The 11,802-nt window shown below is 58.0% G+C and overlaps 3 protein-coding genes across 3 annotated transcripts; 1 reads left to right on the forward strand and 2 right to left on the reverse strand.

Annotated features, from left to right (window-relative positions):
• Positions 1 to 2,085: 2,085 nt before the first annotated feature.
• BXZ73DRAFT_89718 (protein phosphatase methylesterase) lies at positions 2,086 to 3,655 on the reverse strand (the record flags this gene model as incomplete). Its single annotated transcript, XM_048025372.1, has 8 exons — positions 2,086 to 2,178; positions 2,235 to 2,395; positions 2,454 to 2,599; positions 2,657 to 2,747; positions 2,808 to 2,913; positions 2,997 to 3,127; positions 3,179 to 3,462; positions 3,516 to 3,655. The coding sequence occupies 8 exons, from the start codon at positions 3,653 to 3,655 to the stop codon at positions 2,086 to 2,088; spliced, it is 1,152 nt and encodes a 383-aa protein (XP_047878278.1).
• A 3,645-nt stretch (positions 3,656 to 7,300) lies between these two features.
• Positions 7,301 to 9,205, reverse strand: BXZ73DRAFT_46253 (uncharacterized protein; the record flags this gene model as incomplete). Its single annotated transcript, XM_048019661.1, has 4 exons — positions 7,301 to 7,786; positions 7,854 to 8,491; positions 8,543 to 9,026; positions 9,092 to 9,205. 4 exons carry the CDS (start codon positions 9,203 to 9,205, stop codon positions 7,301 to 7,303), a joined length of 1,722 nt encoding a protein of 573 aa, XP_047878279.1.
• Positions 9,206 to 10,772: 1,567 nt separating this feature from the next.
• BXZ73DRAFT_100947 (uncharacterized protein) lies at positions 10,773 to 11,792 on the forward strand (the record flags this gene model as incomplete). Its single annotated transcript, XM_048014730.1, has 2 exons — positions 10,773 to 10,810; positions 11,249 to 11,792. The coding sequence occupies 2 exons, from the start codon at positions 10,773 to 10,775 to the stop codon at positions 11,790 to 11,792; spliced, it is 582 nt and encodes a 193-aa protein (XP_047878280.1).
• Between the last annotated feature and the right edge of the window lie 10 nt (positions 11,793 to 11,802).

The raw sequence follows: 11,802 nt of genomic DNA on the forward strand, positions 1-11,802 counted from the left end.
GCTGCGCTTGAACATATTTGATAGAGGCTTGTGCTGATACTCTACGCTTTTATACTTTCCTGCTCGGGGACTAGGTCTTTGGGTTGCAGTGCTCTGGTTCATATTATTGTAGAATTAATCCAAACCCTTGACATCCAATCGATACACAACAAGTACTGGGAGCCATTCTGAAGCAGACACAGAGCAAATCGGAACGAGCGCACATGATACAAGAAAACAGTATTTATTACTAGCTGGGCGTAGCGGCATGTGAGCAATAACATACACATGAGGGCCACCGTCTCCACTCGGGTCAACTCAGCTATTGCTTGCTTCTGATCTCCAACTGAAGCTTCGACGGCACCTCCACCCCCCATACTTCTCCCAGCCCTGCCGGCTTCCCAACCGGGATCACACAGACCATCCCCGTCATCTCCTGACCTTTCCCCTCCGCTTGCCGCTAGCCACCGCACCGCCTGTTTCACCTCCCCTGGCTCTGCCACCCTCGCTTGCGGGCGTCAGCCCCGCTGGTGTACGCAGCACCACCCCGATCTTTACATCTTTGTCCTCAACCGGAATCGAGCAGCTCGTGCTCGCTTGTGTTCACGGTCTGCACCTCCACGAACCCCGCTGCGGACAGACGCGGGACGCACACGCGGGTGAGCTCCGCGTCGAACCGAAGCGCGTTACGGTGCGCGTGTGGGGCCGGCTCGGGGGACGAAGTCATGGCTCGGAATGAGGATGGAGCTCGTCCTATGGAGAGTTCAAATGAATACGTGGCCGACCAAGATCTGCTACAATGGAGAAGACAGAGCGAACTTGGGCTAGTACGGTATGTGCATAGGAGAGGGAGAGCGCGGATAAACGGAGGAGACGGCGAGGGAAGGTAGGTTCTGGATGGAGAGGTTCTGAGTTCGCGGTGCTGAGAGTGGGCGAGGCGTCGTTCCAATCCTCGCCGGACCTCTGAGTGACGTTGACGTGGTATAGCAGCGAGATACGGGGTGAGGTGGTGCCGTCGGTCGTCGTGATGTACAGGTTGTACGAAGGCGACCACTTAACTTCCGTGACCACCGAAATGCTTGGCCATCAATGCAAGGCTCATGCGCAGAAAAGAAAAGAAGCTCACTAGACGAGCCGAAGCTCTACTTGGCAGTCGTTGCGGGCGGAAATCGTGGTGGACACAGTGGTTTCAGACCCTTCTGTGCGACCCATATCTGGAGTTCAAGGCCCTCTTTGAGCTCCGCAGCGCGCTTGATAGCGCTGCCGCTACGTTCCACGTACTGTGCCATGAAATCCATCCTTGCCGTGGATCGCGGAGGAGCAGCTTCGTCCAGCAGTGTCGCTTCGTCCTTCTACTTCCCCTTCTCGGCGACCAAGTATTTCCTGTTGCGAGAGCTGTTCCACGGCCTCCGCGTTCTCGCTACGTTCATCTTGAATCGTCGGAGAGCGATTGACTTCACAGTGCATGGCGAGCATATAGGCGCTAGGAGTGATGCCCTGATTTCGGGGGCTGTAGACATCGACATAGCTCGAAAGTCCCGATGTCTCGACTGGCTTCTCTGTGGTGTATGTTCGCATCAATTTGCTTGCAGTTGTGATTGTGATGAGAGACTTACCTTGAGACGAGCGGGAAAACACAGTCGCTTGCGCAGTCGATGACTAGAAACCTGAGGTTGGTGTCGTAGATTAGGCCGTCGGAGGATCGCAGAAGCCGCGGAAGAAGCTTTGCATGTATTCCACAGAGCGAAACCGCACCCGGTTGGCCTCGTGTCTTGTAGTTTTGTGGGAAGTGTGTGCGCTTCGATGGATAGAAAATGTGTGGTTTTCGGTTTTCAGCAGAACTAGTGGGTTGTAATACGTCCTTGAACGACTATGCATTGCGAATTTCATTCGAAAGCAAGGAATTCGAGGTATGGAGGTCGTGGGGACTTTTCTCGTTGCTCCATGGTCGTGGTGAAGTGTACAGAGACAATTCGGCAAGAAGTGTCGTAGTGCACAGATCAATCTAGGTGAAATCTCGGTCTTCAGTGAGCCGCAATGCGGAACAACACATTGACACTCACACTTTTGCCCATTGTTCGGCAGGCCACGGTCGTGGTCCTTCTCCTAGAGCTCGCCGACCTTCTTGACACCTGCGACCACTCGGTCGTTCCGCCTCCAGAACTCGATGATGACCTCCGCCATGCGGGTCGGGTCGTCCTGGTGCATATCCGATCAGCATAAGCGGCACAACAGATCAAACAAGCAATTCTCACTTCGTGCACCAGGTGGCCGACTCCGGGGATTACGACCAGCTGGAACTTGCCTTGCATCTGCCCAATCATGAGCTCCTTGTCAAGTCGCTCCGTGCCCGCGAGAATCAGTAGGCGGGCGGTTCTCGAAGACAAGAATTTGGCTGACAAGCCCGTGAACCAACCTATAGGGGTCAACCGTGAGGATAGAGGGCAATGCGTCAAATCAACGGAGACGCCTACTGGTCCAGTAAGGCGCGGTTGAGCGCAGAGATATGCGCCATAGGTACGCAGGAAGGTAGGCGGGAGATCTCTCCGGAGCCGGGACGACGATACTTGGAACAGAAACCCTCGCCGAGTTCGGATTACGGATCGTGTTCGTCTGCACGCTGGAGACATGCATTGTTGAGCGTTTGATCGTAGATTCGAGAAATGGTGGAACTCACTGCCACTCGATGGCCTCCTCTACGCTGTCGAACCCCTCGGGACGCGCATTGAGGAGACTGTGCATCAGCGGCAACGCATCCAGCGTGAACTCTGCAGGGGAATATCAGACATGTCGACAACTTGAGTGACAGGCACGAAGACCGAGCTTACCTTCTACGACATCGACCACTGCTACTCCAGTGACCTGGAACCTGTGGTCCTGGAGTTTTGGGCATGCCCGGACGCATACAGATCCTCCAAGACTGTGCCCTACAAGCTGTGTCTCATCAGTCTGCCGTGTACCAACCGCGTGCCGACGTTTCAAGGCTACATATATGCGCATGACGAAGCAGTACTCACCACTAAGAAAGGAGCGGCGTGAACATCGGCGAAAATGACCCTGACGAGGTTGACCAAATCCGCCGTCAACATCTCGATGTCGAGCGTTTCCGTCTCAGGTGTCTTGGGTTCCTTCAAGTGACAAGTCTTGCCTAGAACGCGTGAGTGAAGATGTCGTGTTAGAACGGGTTATCAGGACGCACCGTGTCCCCTGACATCGAACGCTAGCACGCCGCACTCGCCCCTACTCTGATCTGTAATCTCCTTCGCCATACACGCGAACGAAAGCCCCGAGAAGCCAGCGCCATGGTGGCACACGATCACAGTGCCGTCCTCAAACTTCGGGGGCGTGTAGTACACGCGCACATCGAGATCCGAGTCCGGAACGGACACTTGCATTGCTTGGTCGAAGAAGCCAGAGGCGGAGATTGGGGCCATGGCGGGGTTGGGCGGGCGTTTTCGAGAGGCGCGAGGAGTGCGCGAGGGCCTAGAGAGCCATATATCAGCGAATGCGAGAGATGTTTTCGGTGGAGAACGTACGCCGCGGGGGGTCCGTATCCAGTCGGCAGAGAGGGCACAGAGTCACTGGCCTCGTCTTCTTCTTCTTCGTTGGGAAGGGGTGGGAGCATGGGGGCTTTGGCAAGACGCGCTTGAACCGACGAGCGAAAGAGGTCGGACATTGTCGGGAGCGGAAGACGACTGAGAGCCTGGTGGATGGAAAGAGTTCAAGCTCAAGTGCAGAGAGCGCGACGCGCGAGCTGCGCGGGCATTATCTTATCTTATCTACGACACATTCCACGACCTGCGACTCCCTCTTGCATATTGCTGCCACCATGTAACGTTCCAAGCTGTGCATCAGCTCCTTGGACTCGGATTGGACGCCGATGCTTCTGCAATCTGACATGGCTCAGTGCGGTGAGTACTGGTCCTGCTGATGCCCCTTTTCTAGTGCTCCATCTCTGCCACTCACTCCGCGATGCAATTGCCGACCGTCATCTGCCATGTTTCCCACTTGTCACGGCTACGCTCACCATGGAATTACCCCAGCCACAGGAGCCCCACCAACCTTTCACCATGCAGCCCTTCATATCGCCTCCGTTGGTGTCGTAGAGCCACTCCTCCCTGACTGTACGTCTACGCTTCTCGTTGGCCAGGCCAACGTCAGGCGGTGAGAGTTCCTCAGGTTGTCCACGCCCGCCTCGCCTCGGTCGAATGATGGAATCCAGGTAGCTCTGGCGGAAGAAGAGCCATTCTTTGACGCCAACTTCATCCAGGCAATTGCCGTTGGCGATGGGGACGAGAACTTCCATACTTGGGACCGTGAGGGTGGATCTACGCCCGCAAGCAAAGACACGAGCATCTCTCCCGTACCATCTACCGTCATGAGCTCTGCCAGACGGTTCGGTTCTCCGACAGCGCTGCTCCTACATGTATGTGATGCACTCATCTCCCGTTCTCCCATCGTCCACCGTTCCGCACGCCGGCGGACGGTCCCGGGCGGCGGCGGCGTCGTCGCGTGCGCGTCACGACCGCTAGCGGGCGCGACCTGCTGCAAGGTTCTAGGCGACAGAGTACAAACTGCAAGTCCGCGCATTCCTTTTTCTCGCCCAGCGCTCGCTGACACCGCGCGATCTCTTTAACACCACTGTGGCGGTAGGGCTTTCGAGCGCGTGTTGGGCACCCGGGGCACGGGTCGACGTCGAGCCCGCTCTACCACCTCCGTGGGGTACCAGTGCGTGGCCTCGGCGAACCACACCACGACGATTGCGAACGCGCCCCTGGTGCGCGGCGCCATCCCTGTGTCCAGTACCCGTGTGGTCGCGGACACTGGACAGGCCCGCGACCCTCGTGGAAGGGCAGGAGGCCACTACTGATGCTGCCGTCAAGGTGCGCCGGTTACGGACGGTCGTGGGGCCGGCGCGCATGGAGGAAGGAGGACGGGATGTTCAAGTGGGTGTGCGATTTCCCTGCAGGCGGTGGAGCTCGAGCAGGAGTGAGGTGTAGACTGGTCGGAGGAGGATTTTGTAGTTACAAGACAGTGCATATATACATGCGGTGTTTTACAGTACTACGGTAAGACTCTGTAATACAGCAGTGTTTCCACATCCGCGCATAAGCAACAAGAATACGTGCAAGTCGGTATGGGATAAGTCCTTCGAAAGTTTCAACGAACCTCGCCTACGTTGCGACGGAAGTGCACGCCCCGTGCGAATCCGACCATACGACCATCGACCCGTCGTACGTGACTGCGGCTCGAACAACGTTTTGTTTGTCATCGATTGCAGGAATTCGGAAGAGCCTGCCATGCAGCGTGCTCCAAAGCCACCCTCCGCAGCATGATAGATCATATTGCTTCCAAAACCGCGGAATCTCCATGCCGCGGTCTTCACCACTGATGACCAAAGGCCGATCGCCTCCAAATGGCCCCGATAGTACCTCTCCGGTGGCGGTGTCCACAAAACAGAACTGGGGGCAGTGGCTGGAGTCGGATCGGATCGCCGCCGCGCCGACGAAACATAACGCGCGAGTCCCGTCGGCGGATAAGGCCTGCGGAGTGAGCCCGTGGAGTGGTGACAGCACCGGAGGTGCAGTAGAAGAGCCAAGCGTGTCTTCATCGCCGCAGTCCACCACGAGGATCCTGCCTCTTGTCAATGCGAGCACATTGAAGTCGCCGCGCTCGGGGCCGTCTCGCAGCACGACTTGAGACGCATATCCTTCGGTGCCGTCACAGAACCGGCCCTCCGGAAGCGTCTCCCCGCGTGCGCATCCGCCCTCCGCACCGCCCACGCAGCCACACTCCAAACGAGGGCCTCGGAGCACTGGGACGCGTCACCCCGCAGCGCGCGGCTCAAACCCATCGACCCCACCCTGCCCTCGAAGAAATTCATGGAGCTCATCGCCCCGCTCACGCGCAAACAGTCCCGCCTCCTCATCCAGCTCCGCACCGGCCACGCCCCGCTTTTTGCCCATCTCCACCGCATCCATCGCGCCGAAATGGCAGACATCTGCCCAGCTTGCGGCACCGGCGCGGAGACGGTTGTCCACTTCCTCCTGCACTGCACGGCGTACTCCCGGGAGCGCACACAACATATCCACCTCAAGCTCGGCCGCAAGGGCGGCAAGCTAAGCCACCTCCTCTCCCACCCAGATGCGCTCCCCCACCTCTTCGCGTACATCGACGCCACCGACCGTCTCGCCCTGTCCCTCGGGGCTCTCCGCAAGCTCACCTAAACCGCCGCGCAGGCTCCGCGCCCGCGCCCGCGCGCGGCCTCCCCAAAATTGCCCGACCGACCTCGGTCTAATACCCACCACCATCAACTGGCCGACGCCCCTACCCGCGTGATCGCCCCGGACCTCCATACCCGCCCGCGTCCCAGCCGCCGCCGTTCGGCGGCCCCGCGCCCCGCGCGACCCCACTCTGGTGCTCATCGTACCCGTTCCTAACCCCGTCATGCCCCATCGCTACTGTGCCTGCTACTATCTCACCCATATCCCCCCTCCCCTCTCCCGTCCCTGCGGTCGTTTCCTTCACCCCTCCGACCCACCCTCGTCTCTATGCCCGCAAGGTCACGACCCCCTTGCTCCAGGGCGCCTGCGTATGACGCGGCTCACCTTAGATTAGTTATAATGATTCGAACTGACGGGCTACCCTTCTTCCCGGCTCCTGCGGTAACGTCGCCCACCTTACGTTCCTCAGCTCTTTTCATTCTCCTAGTCTACTGACATGTGCTCACGTACCCTACTTTGGCTTACACCCTGGCCCGCCCGCCCCTCCCCGGAGGGTCGTCACGACATCCTCCCCGTATGCGCTAGCCCTCCCCGCTTTGTAATCACTGTACGTACCGCCTACCATAGGGCTCCGCCCTGACGGGCGATAAATGGGATACAAACAAACAAACAAACAAACAGAACCGGCCCGGTCTGGCCAGAAGGGTGGATTTCTCCGGACAACAGATTGACTACATGGATGCGGTCGCCAATGATGCCACCGGTCAGGTGGATTAGACAAGTATTGTAGGGCACTCTCTGCTTTGATGGCCCTGTACACGTCCTCGTAAGTTGGGGTCGCGTCAGCTGTGGGTGGGTAAGTATACTGGAAGCGACCCGAGCGGTCAGAACAGATAGAGGACCACGCACGTCAACATCAGACTGTCCTGCCAGTTAAAAATGTGGGATATTTGGCAACGGAACATAGGAATACCCCTACCACGGCGACTCCAAAGCCAACGTGAGGATCACCTGGCTACACAGCACATGCGCCAACGTACGCTTGGGTTCAAAGGAGAGCGCACGTGAGATTGAACTGATCCGGCTACATCGAAACCTCACTTCCCTTCAACCCTCTCCTCCCACTGCAGGTCCGCAGGCGTCTTGATATCCCATTGCGCTTCCAGTTCCACCTTCTTGCCCTCAGCGACCCTACACACCCACTCGTACATCCCGTCCTTCTCCCCGCCCTTCCCATCCTCCACCTTCGACCATCGCACCTTCACAGCCGACACATCGCCCTCCAGAGCGACCGACACCTCTTGCCCGTCCCGCGCTTGCGCCAGGTCCGCTGGCTTCCGGAGCATCACTTTGATCTTCTCCTCGCTGTCTCCGAGCGGAAGAGAGTCGCGGACGACCAATCCGACGACGTCGAACGCGTGTCTGTTCGTCACCGTCGTCGTCACCGTCTGCGTGGTCGTCTTCAACGGCTCCGCGAAGCTGCGCGCCGCCTCGCGTTCCACCTGAGACCGGGTATGGAAGGTGATCCGCAGCGCGGTGTCGACCCCGAGGATGCACTCGAAGCTCTGATTGACACCGATGAGCTGCGCGAGGCGATCGAGCGGCGCGTGAGCACGGAGTATGACACACGATGGTCGGGAGAGCACGTACCCCGAGCGAGGTCTTGGTCACGAACCCGTCGTCCATGTAGACGCTGACGGGACCCGCGAGGAGCTCGTACTCGCTCGTGTTCTTGATGGTCGCCTCGATGAACGCGGCCGGGGTCTTCTTCGGGACACATACGTAGCGCAGCTCCGCGGTGAACGTGAGCGGTGCGATGGCGACCTTGTGCGCAAGGCCGTCGCTGGCGATGGTCACCACCTCTTCGACGCGGTACGAGAGGGACAGCGCGCTGCGGTCCAGTGTGGTTGCCGGCACCTCTTCGTATTCGTCGATGACCGACACGTCGGGGAGCGACTCGGGTTCGGTGGGCATGACTGCCATTTTCTTGCGTCCCACGGGCATCCTTGACATTGGGGCTATCATTGCCATGGGGGCGTGTGATCGGTATTCAGGAGCGGGTGGGGGTCGCAGAGCGGAGAGCTTGAGGCGGTCGATCGTCGGAACGGAGAGGCTGCTTCGCGTCTGCGAGTTTGCAGTGCTGAGCGTGAGCTTCACGTCGTCCCAATCTTCGCCGGTGCTCTGCCGGATGCTGGCCCTGTACACCATTGAGATCTCCGACGACGTCTTGCCTTCAGACGTCGTGGCATACAGGTCATAGTACGGCATCCAGCTGACCTTGCTGACCACTGCATATGCGCACTCAGTGAAAGTACGTTCAGGCAAAATATGACACTCACGGTACGTCAGTTGGATGGCTAGCAAACATTCGTGCAGCGCGATGAGCGTGACAGTGACAACCGCTATGGTCTCGCCCTTGACCGTGTTCTTCACCGTCCACAGCTCGCGCTCGACCTCTGCTAGTCGTTCGGAAATAAGCGCAGTGGCCTTCAATATCTCGCGCTTGCGTTGTGTCAGCTTCTCGACGAACTGGAGGTCGAATGTCTGGTCCTTGCCACTCTTGGCGATCGCCGCGCCGGTCTCGTTGATGAGCTCGCTCTGCTGGACGAGCAAACCGCGTTCGTCTTCGAGCCCCTTCTTCTTGGCGTGAAGGCGTTTCAATTCTTCCGCCCGTCTCGACGCGGGGGGTCCAGGTGCGTCCTTGAGTCGGTTGGAGCATGTGATGTCAAAGACACGGACACCCTGGCTTAGGCCGTGGACCCGAGGAGAGTCGAGGTCCATCAAAGAAGAAAGATTGAGAATTTCAACGACGTTCTTTCCGGCCTGCCCGTGGCGTCAGCACCAGTGGTGTGCACGGCTTCGCGAATCGCCACCAGTCCACCGCTCACCTGCAGCTGAAGAGTCAACGCGCGCGTGACTTCAGCCGTCGATGACTGGAAGACCGTGACGACCTTGACGGGATGGGCCGAGGCATCGACGGAGATTGAGGTGCTGGCGGTCATCGATCAGATGTTGGGTCGTGGGTCGTGGTCCTCATATCGGCTCGCACATATATACCGCTTTGCTGTGGGAAAAGAGCCTGTGATCTAGCCCCTGAAGGCCTGATTGCGTGCACTGCCGTCCCTTCTTTGAGGTCTAGCATCTAGGTGGCATCGGCGTTAGCCGGTATGCTGTCGGAAAGCTGTGGCCCTTGGTTACGATGAGGGTGGATCGGGAACTGGCTGGTGTACGAACCTTGGACACGATGCCCGCCTTCGCGCCCACGGCGATGACGCCGCTGCCAGCGGTGAAGCCTACGGTGATACCAAGCGCGACGCGGCCGCGCAAACTTCCAACCGACAGGGTTGAGCGCTGTCTACTCGACCTTGGCGATCACGTCGGTGTTGTGGGGCATCGGGATCGGAAGGTCTTCGACGCCGAGCTTGCCCGTTCAGCGACAATGAATATTTTGTGCGACGTCGTGCGGGTACTGTACGAGAAGTCTGGGGGAAGATATATGCGTAGTCCAGCAGGTAGTGGAGCACAATGAGTGCAGTGGCTTAGCAATGGCCACCTGCGTCTTCCAACGGCGTGTGAACCACCTCTGTGGGTGCGGTGGTCTGTCGGATGAAGCGTTCTCTGAGATCGACGCCCTGTCACGATCCTCATTCTGCTACTTTGTTTTTTTCCCCTGAGCATCCTTGAATTCCGCCCCGAGCGCGTTGCGCTGTTGGTGCTCCGGGTCTTCGGCGATGAACGGAGGCAAGCAGCCGACATAAGCCGTAGATGGAGTGAAACATTCGCCCGCACGAAAGGGCGGTTGCTGGACATTCTGGGAGTGGCTGGTTGAATTTAAGAAAGGAACAACGCGGACAGTAGAAGAACGCACCTTGAGATCCCTTCTCAGCGGTCTGCTTGCGAAGCCGTGGCACATTATGGAGCTGTGGAACGAGGCCGCAAAGCCCGGGCAGCCTCAAAAGGTGTCTGTAAGATAGGGTGAAGCTGTGTTAGTTTCCGTTATCGCGAGCGTGTTTTCATGGTCGTTCATAGATATGTATCTGCGATCGGCCTCGACGTTCAACCGCAGGGTGTGGCCCGGTCACGTGATTTCATCTTGAAGACGAAAGATCATCCGTCCGCAACAGATGCAACCACGCAAGTAGGGTATGTAATGCACGGGAGGATGCTGAGAAAGACAACGTACCCACAATTGCCACTTTCCGACCTGCCACATAAGACCGTGCCGAATGATTCATGTTGGATACTTAAGCTGGGTGTGCTGGAAACTTCGTCAACGGCGGGGTTGAGTGATGTATGCGAATAGGCTTGAAATGGCAGGGACGGGAGAAGAGCACAGCGATGTGTGTCATCAGTGAATATGCAGAGTGGAGATGGTGGTAGGAGGACAAGCGCAGTAGCCACCCTGCGGCCCGCGCTCACTCCTCCGCCACAACTGACCGGATCCGCGCCCCGCACCAAGTTATGATCTTGCTCCTCTGTGAGCCGTTGCGCGAAAGTCTCATCCAGTGTCACCACATTTGCTGTTCCGCCGAAATTTACCTTGATTTTATCGTCATAAACGATGTTCCTATGGCCCACGACACAGCGTACTACGGTCAGCCGGACATGTGAGTCTAAAGGACTCTGTTTCGTTCGGCTCAATGGAGATATTCTGTTGGTTCTGATCCAAACGGTTCACGTCCAGTCTCTTCGCAAGCTCAAATCGCTCTCCTAAACCTCCAAGTATTTGCACAATGCACGAGCCCAGCTCGTTCTCCTGCTCTACTTGAAACACTCCCAGGAGACCGGACGAGAATCGTTGAAATATCCCGTCTGCGCTCCGACCCATCATTAGGTCAGCTGTCTTCTTCATCCAGGGAACTGGGGATCTTAGTCTCGCAGGGAAAGCTCGCTCTCGAGTGTTCATGCCTGGACGTCGACGCGGTGAGGCACAAAACGTATTCGTACGCTACCAATCCTCAGCTCTAAGGTGTCCTCAACCCGCCTCCACACTTCACGCATGTTCTGGCACGCATACCCAACCTCTACTCCGTCACGATATCCAGGCCCCGGGTCGGTCAGCACGATGTTCTCTGGAAGGCGCTGAAGGCGGTCCACTTTGCCTCGTCTCTCCGAGAACTGTGCGTAAATTCCCTCGTGTTTGCTCTCAGCACGCTCAACCCCTCGGAAGCCTTTGATTTCACGACCATCGCTCCTTCCAAGTCATTCAAGTGCGCTCTCGGCCGGTATCCCCAGTACGAGTACCACACAGCTCCCCTCGAAGTCGAGACTCTATCCGTCCTCCGAGAGGCCGTGTGCGAGGCCCTCAAAACGCTCGAACTCACCATCATGTCTACTCCCTTGGATGTCTTGAAGCGCCTGCGGTGGCCGAAGTTGCGCTCCTTGAAGCTGTACATCCGATCGCCCACGGACCGAATCGTACGCATCGCAATTCGCCACCATGTCCAGGCTCCGCACGCTCAATCTTCGGTTTCATGTCAAATGCGACACATCGGCGAAGATTGGACGAGTGCCTCGATGTTCTTCACCGACGCCGAGCCCCCAGCTGTATCCAGTAACCTGACGGCGGGCACGGTCGGGGGCGGATAGCATCCTCCTC

This window comes from Epithele typhae (assembly GCF_022376455.1).
Source record: "Epithele typhae strain CBS 203.58 chromosome Unknown BXZ73scaffold_21, whole genome shotgun sequence".
Lineage (NCBI taxonomy): Eukaryota > Fungi > Basidiomycota > Agaricomycetes > Polyporales > Epitheliaceae > Epithele > Epithele typhae.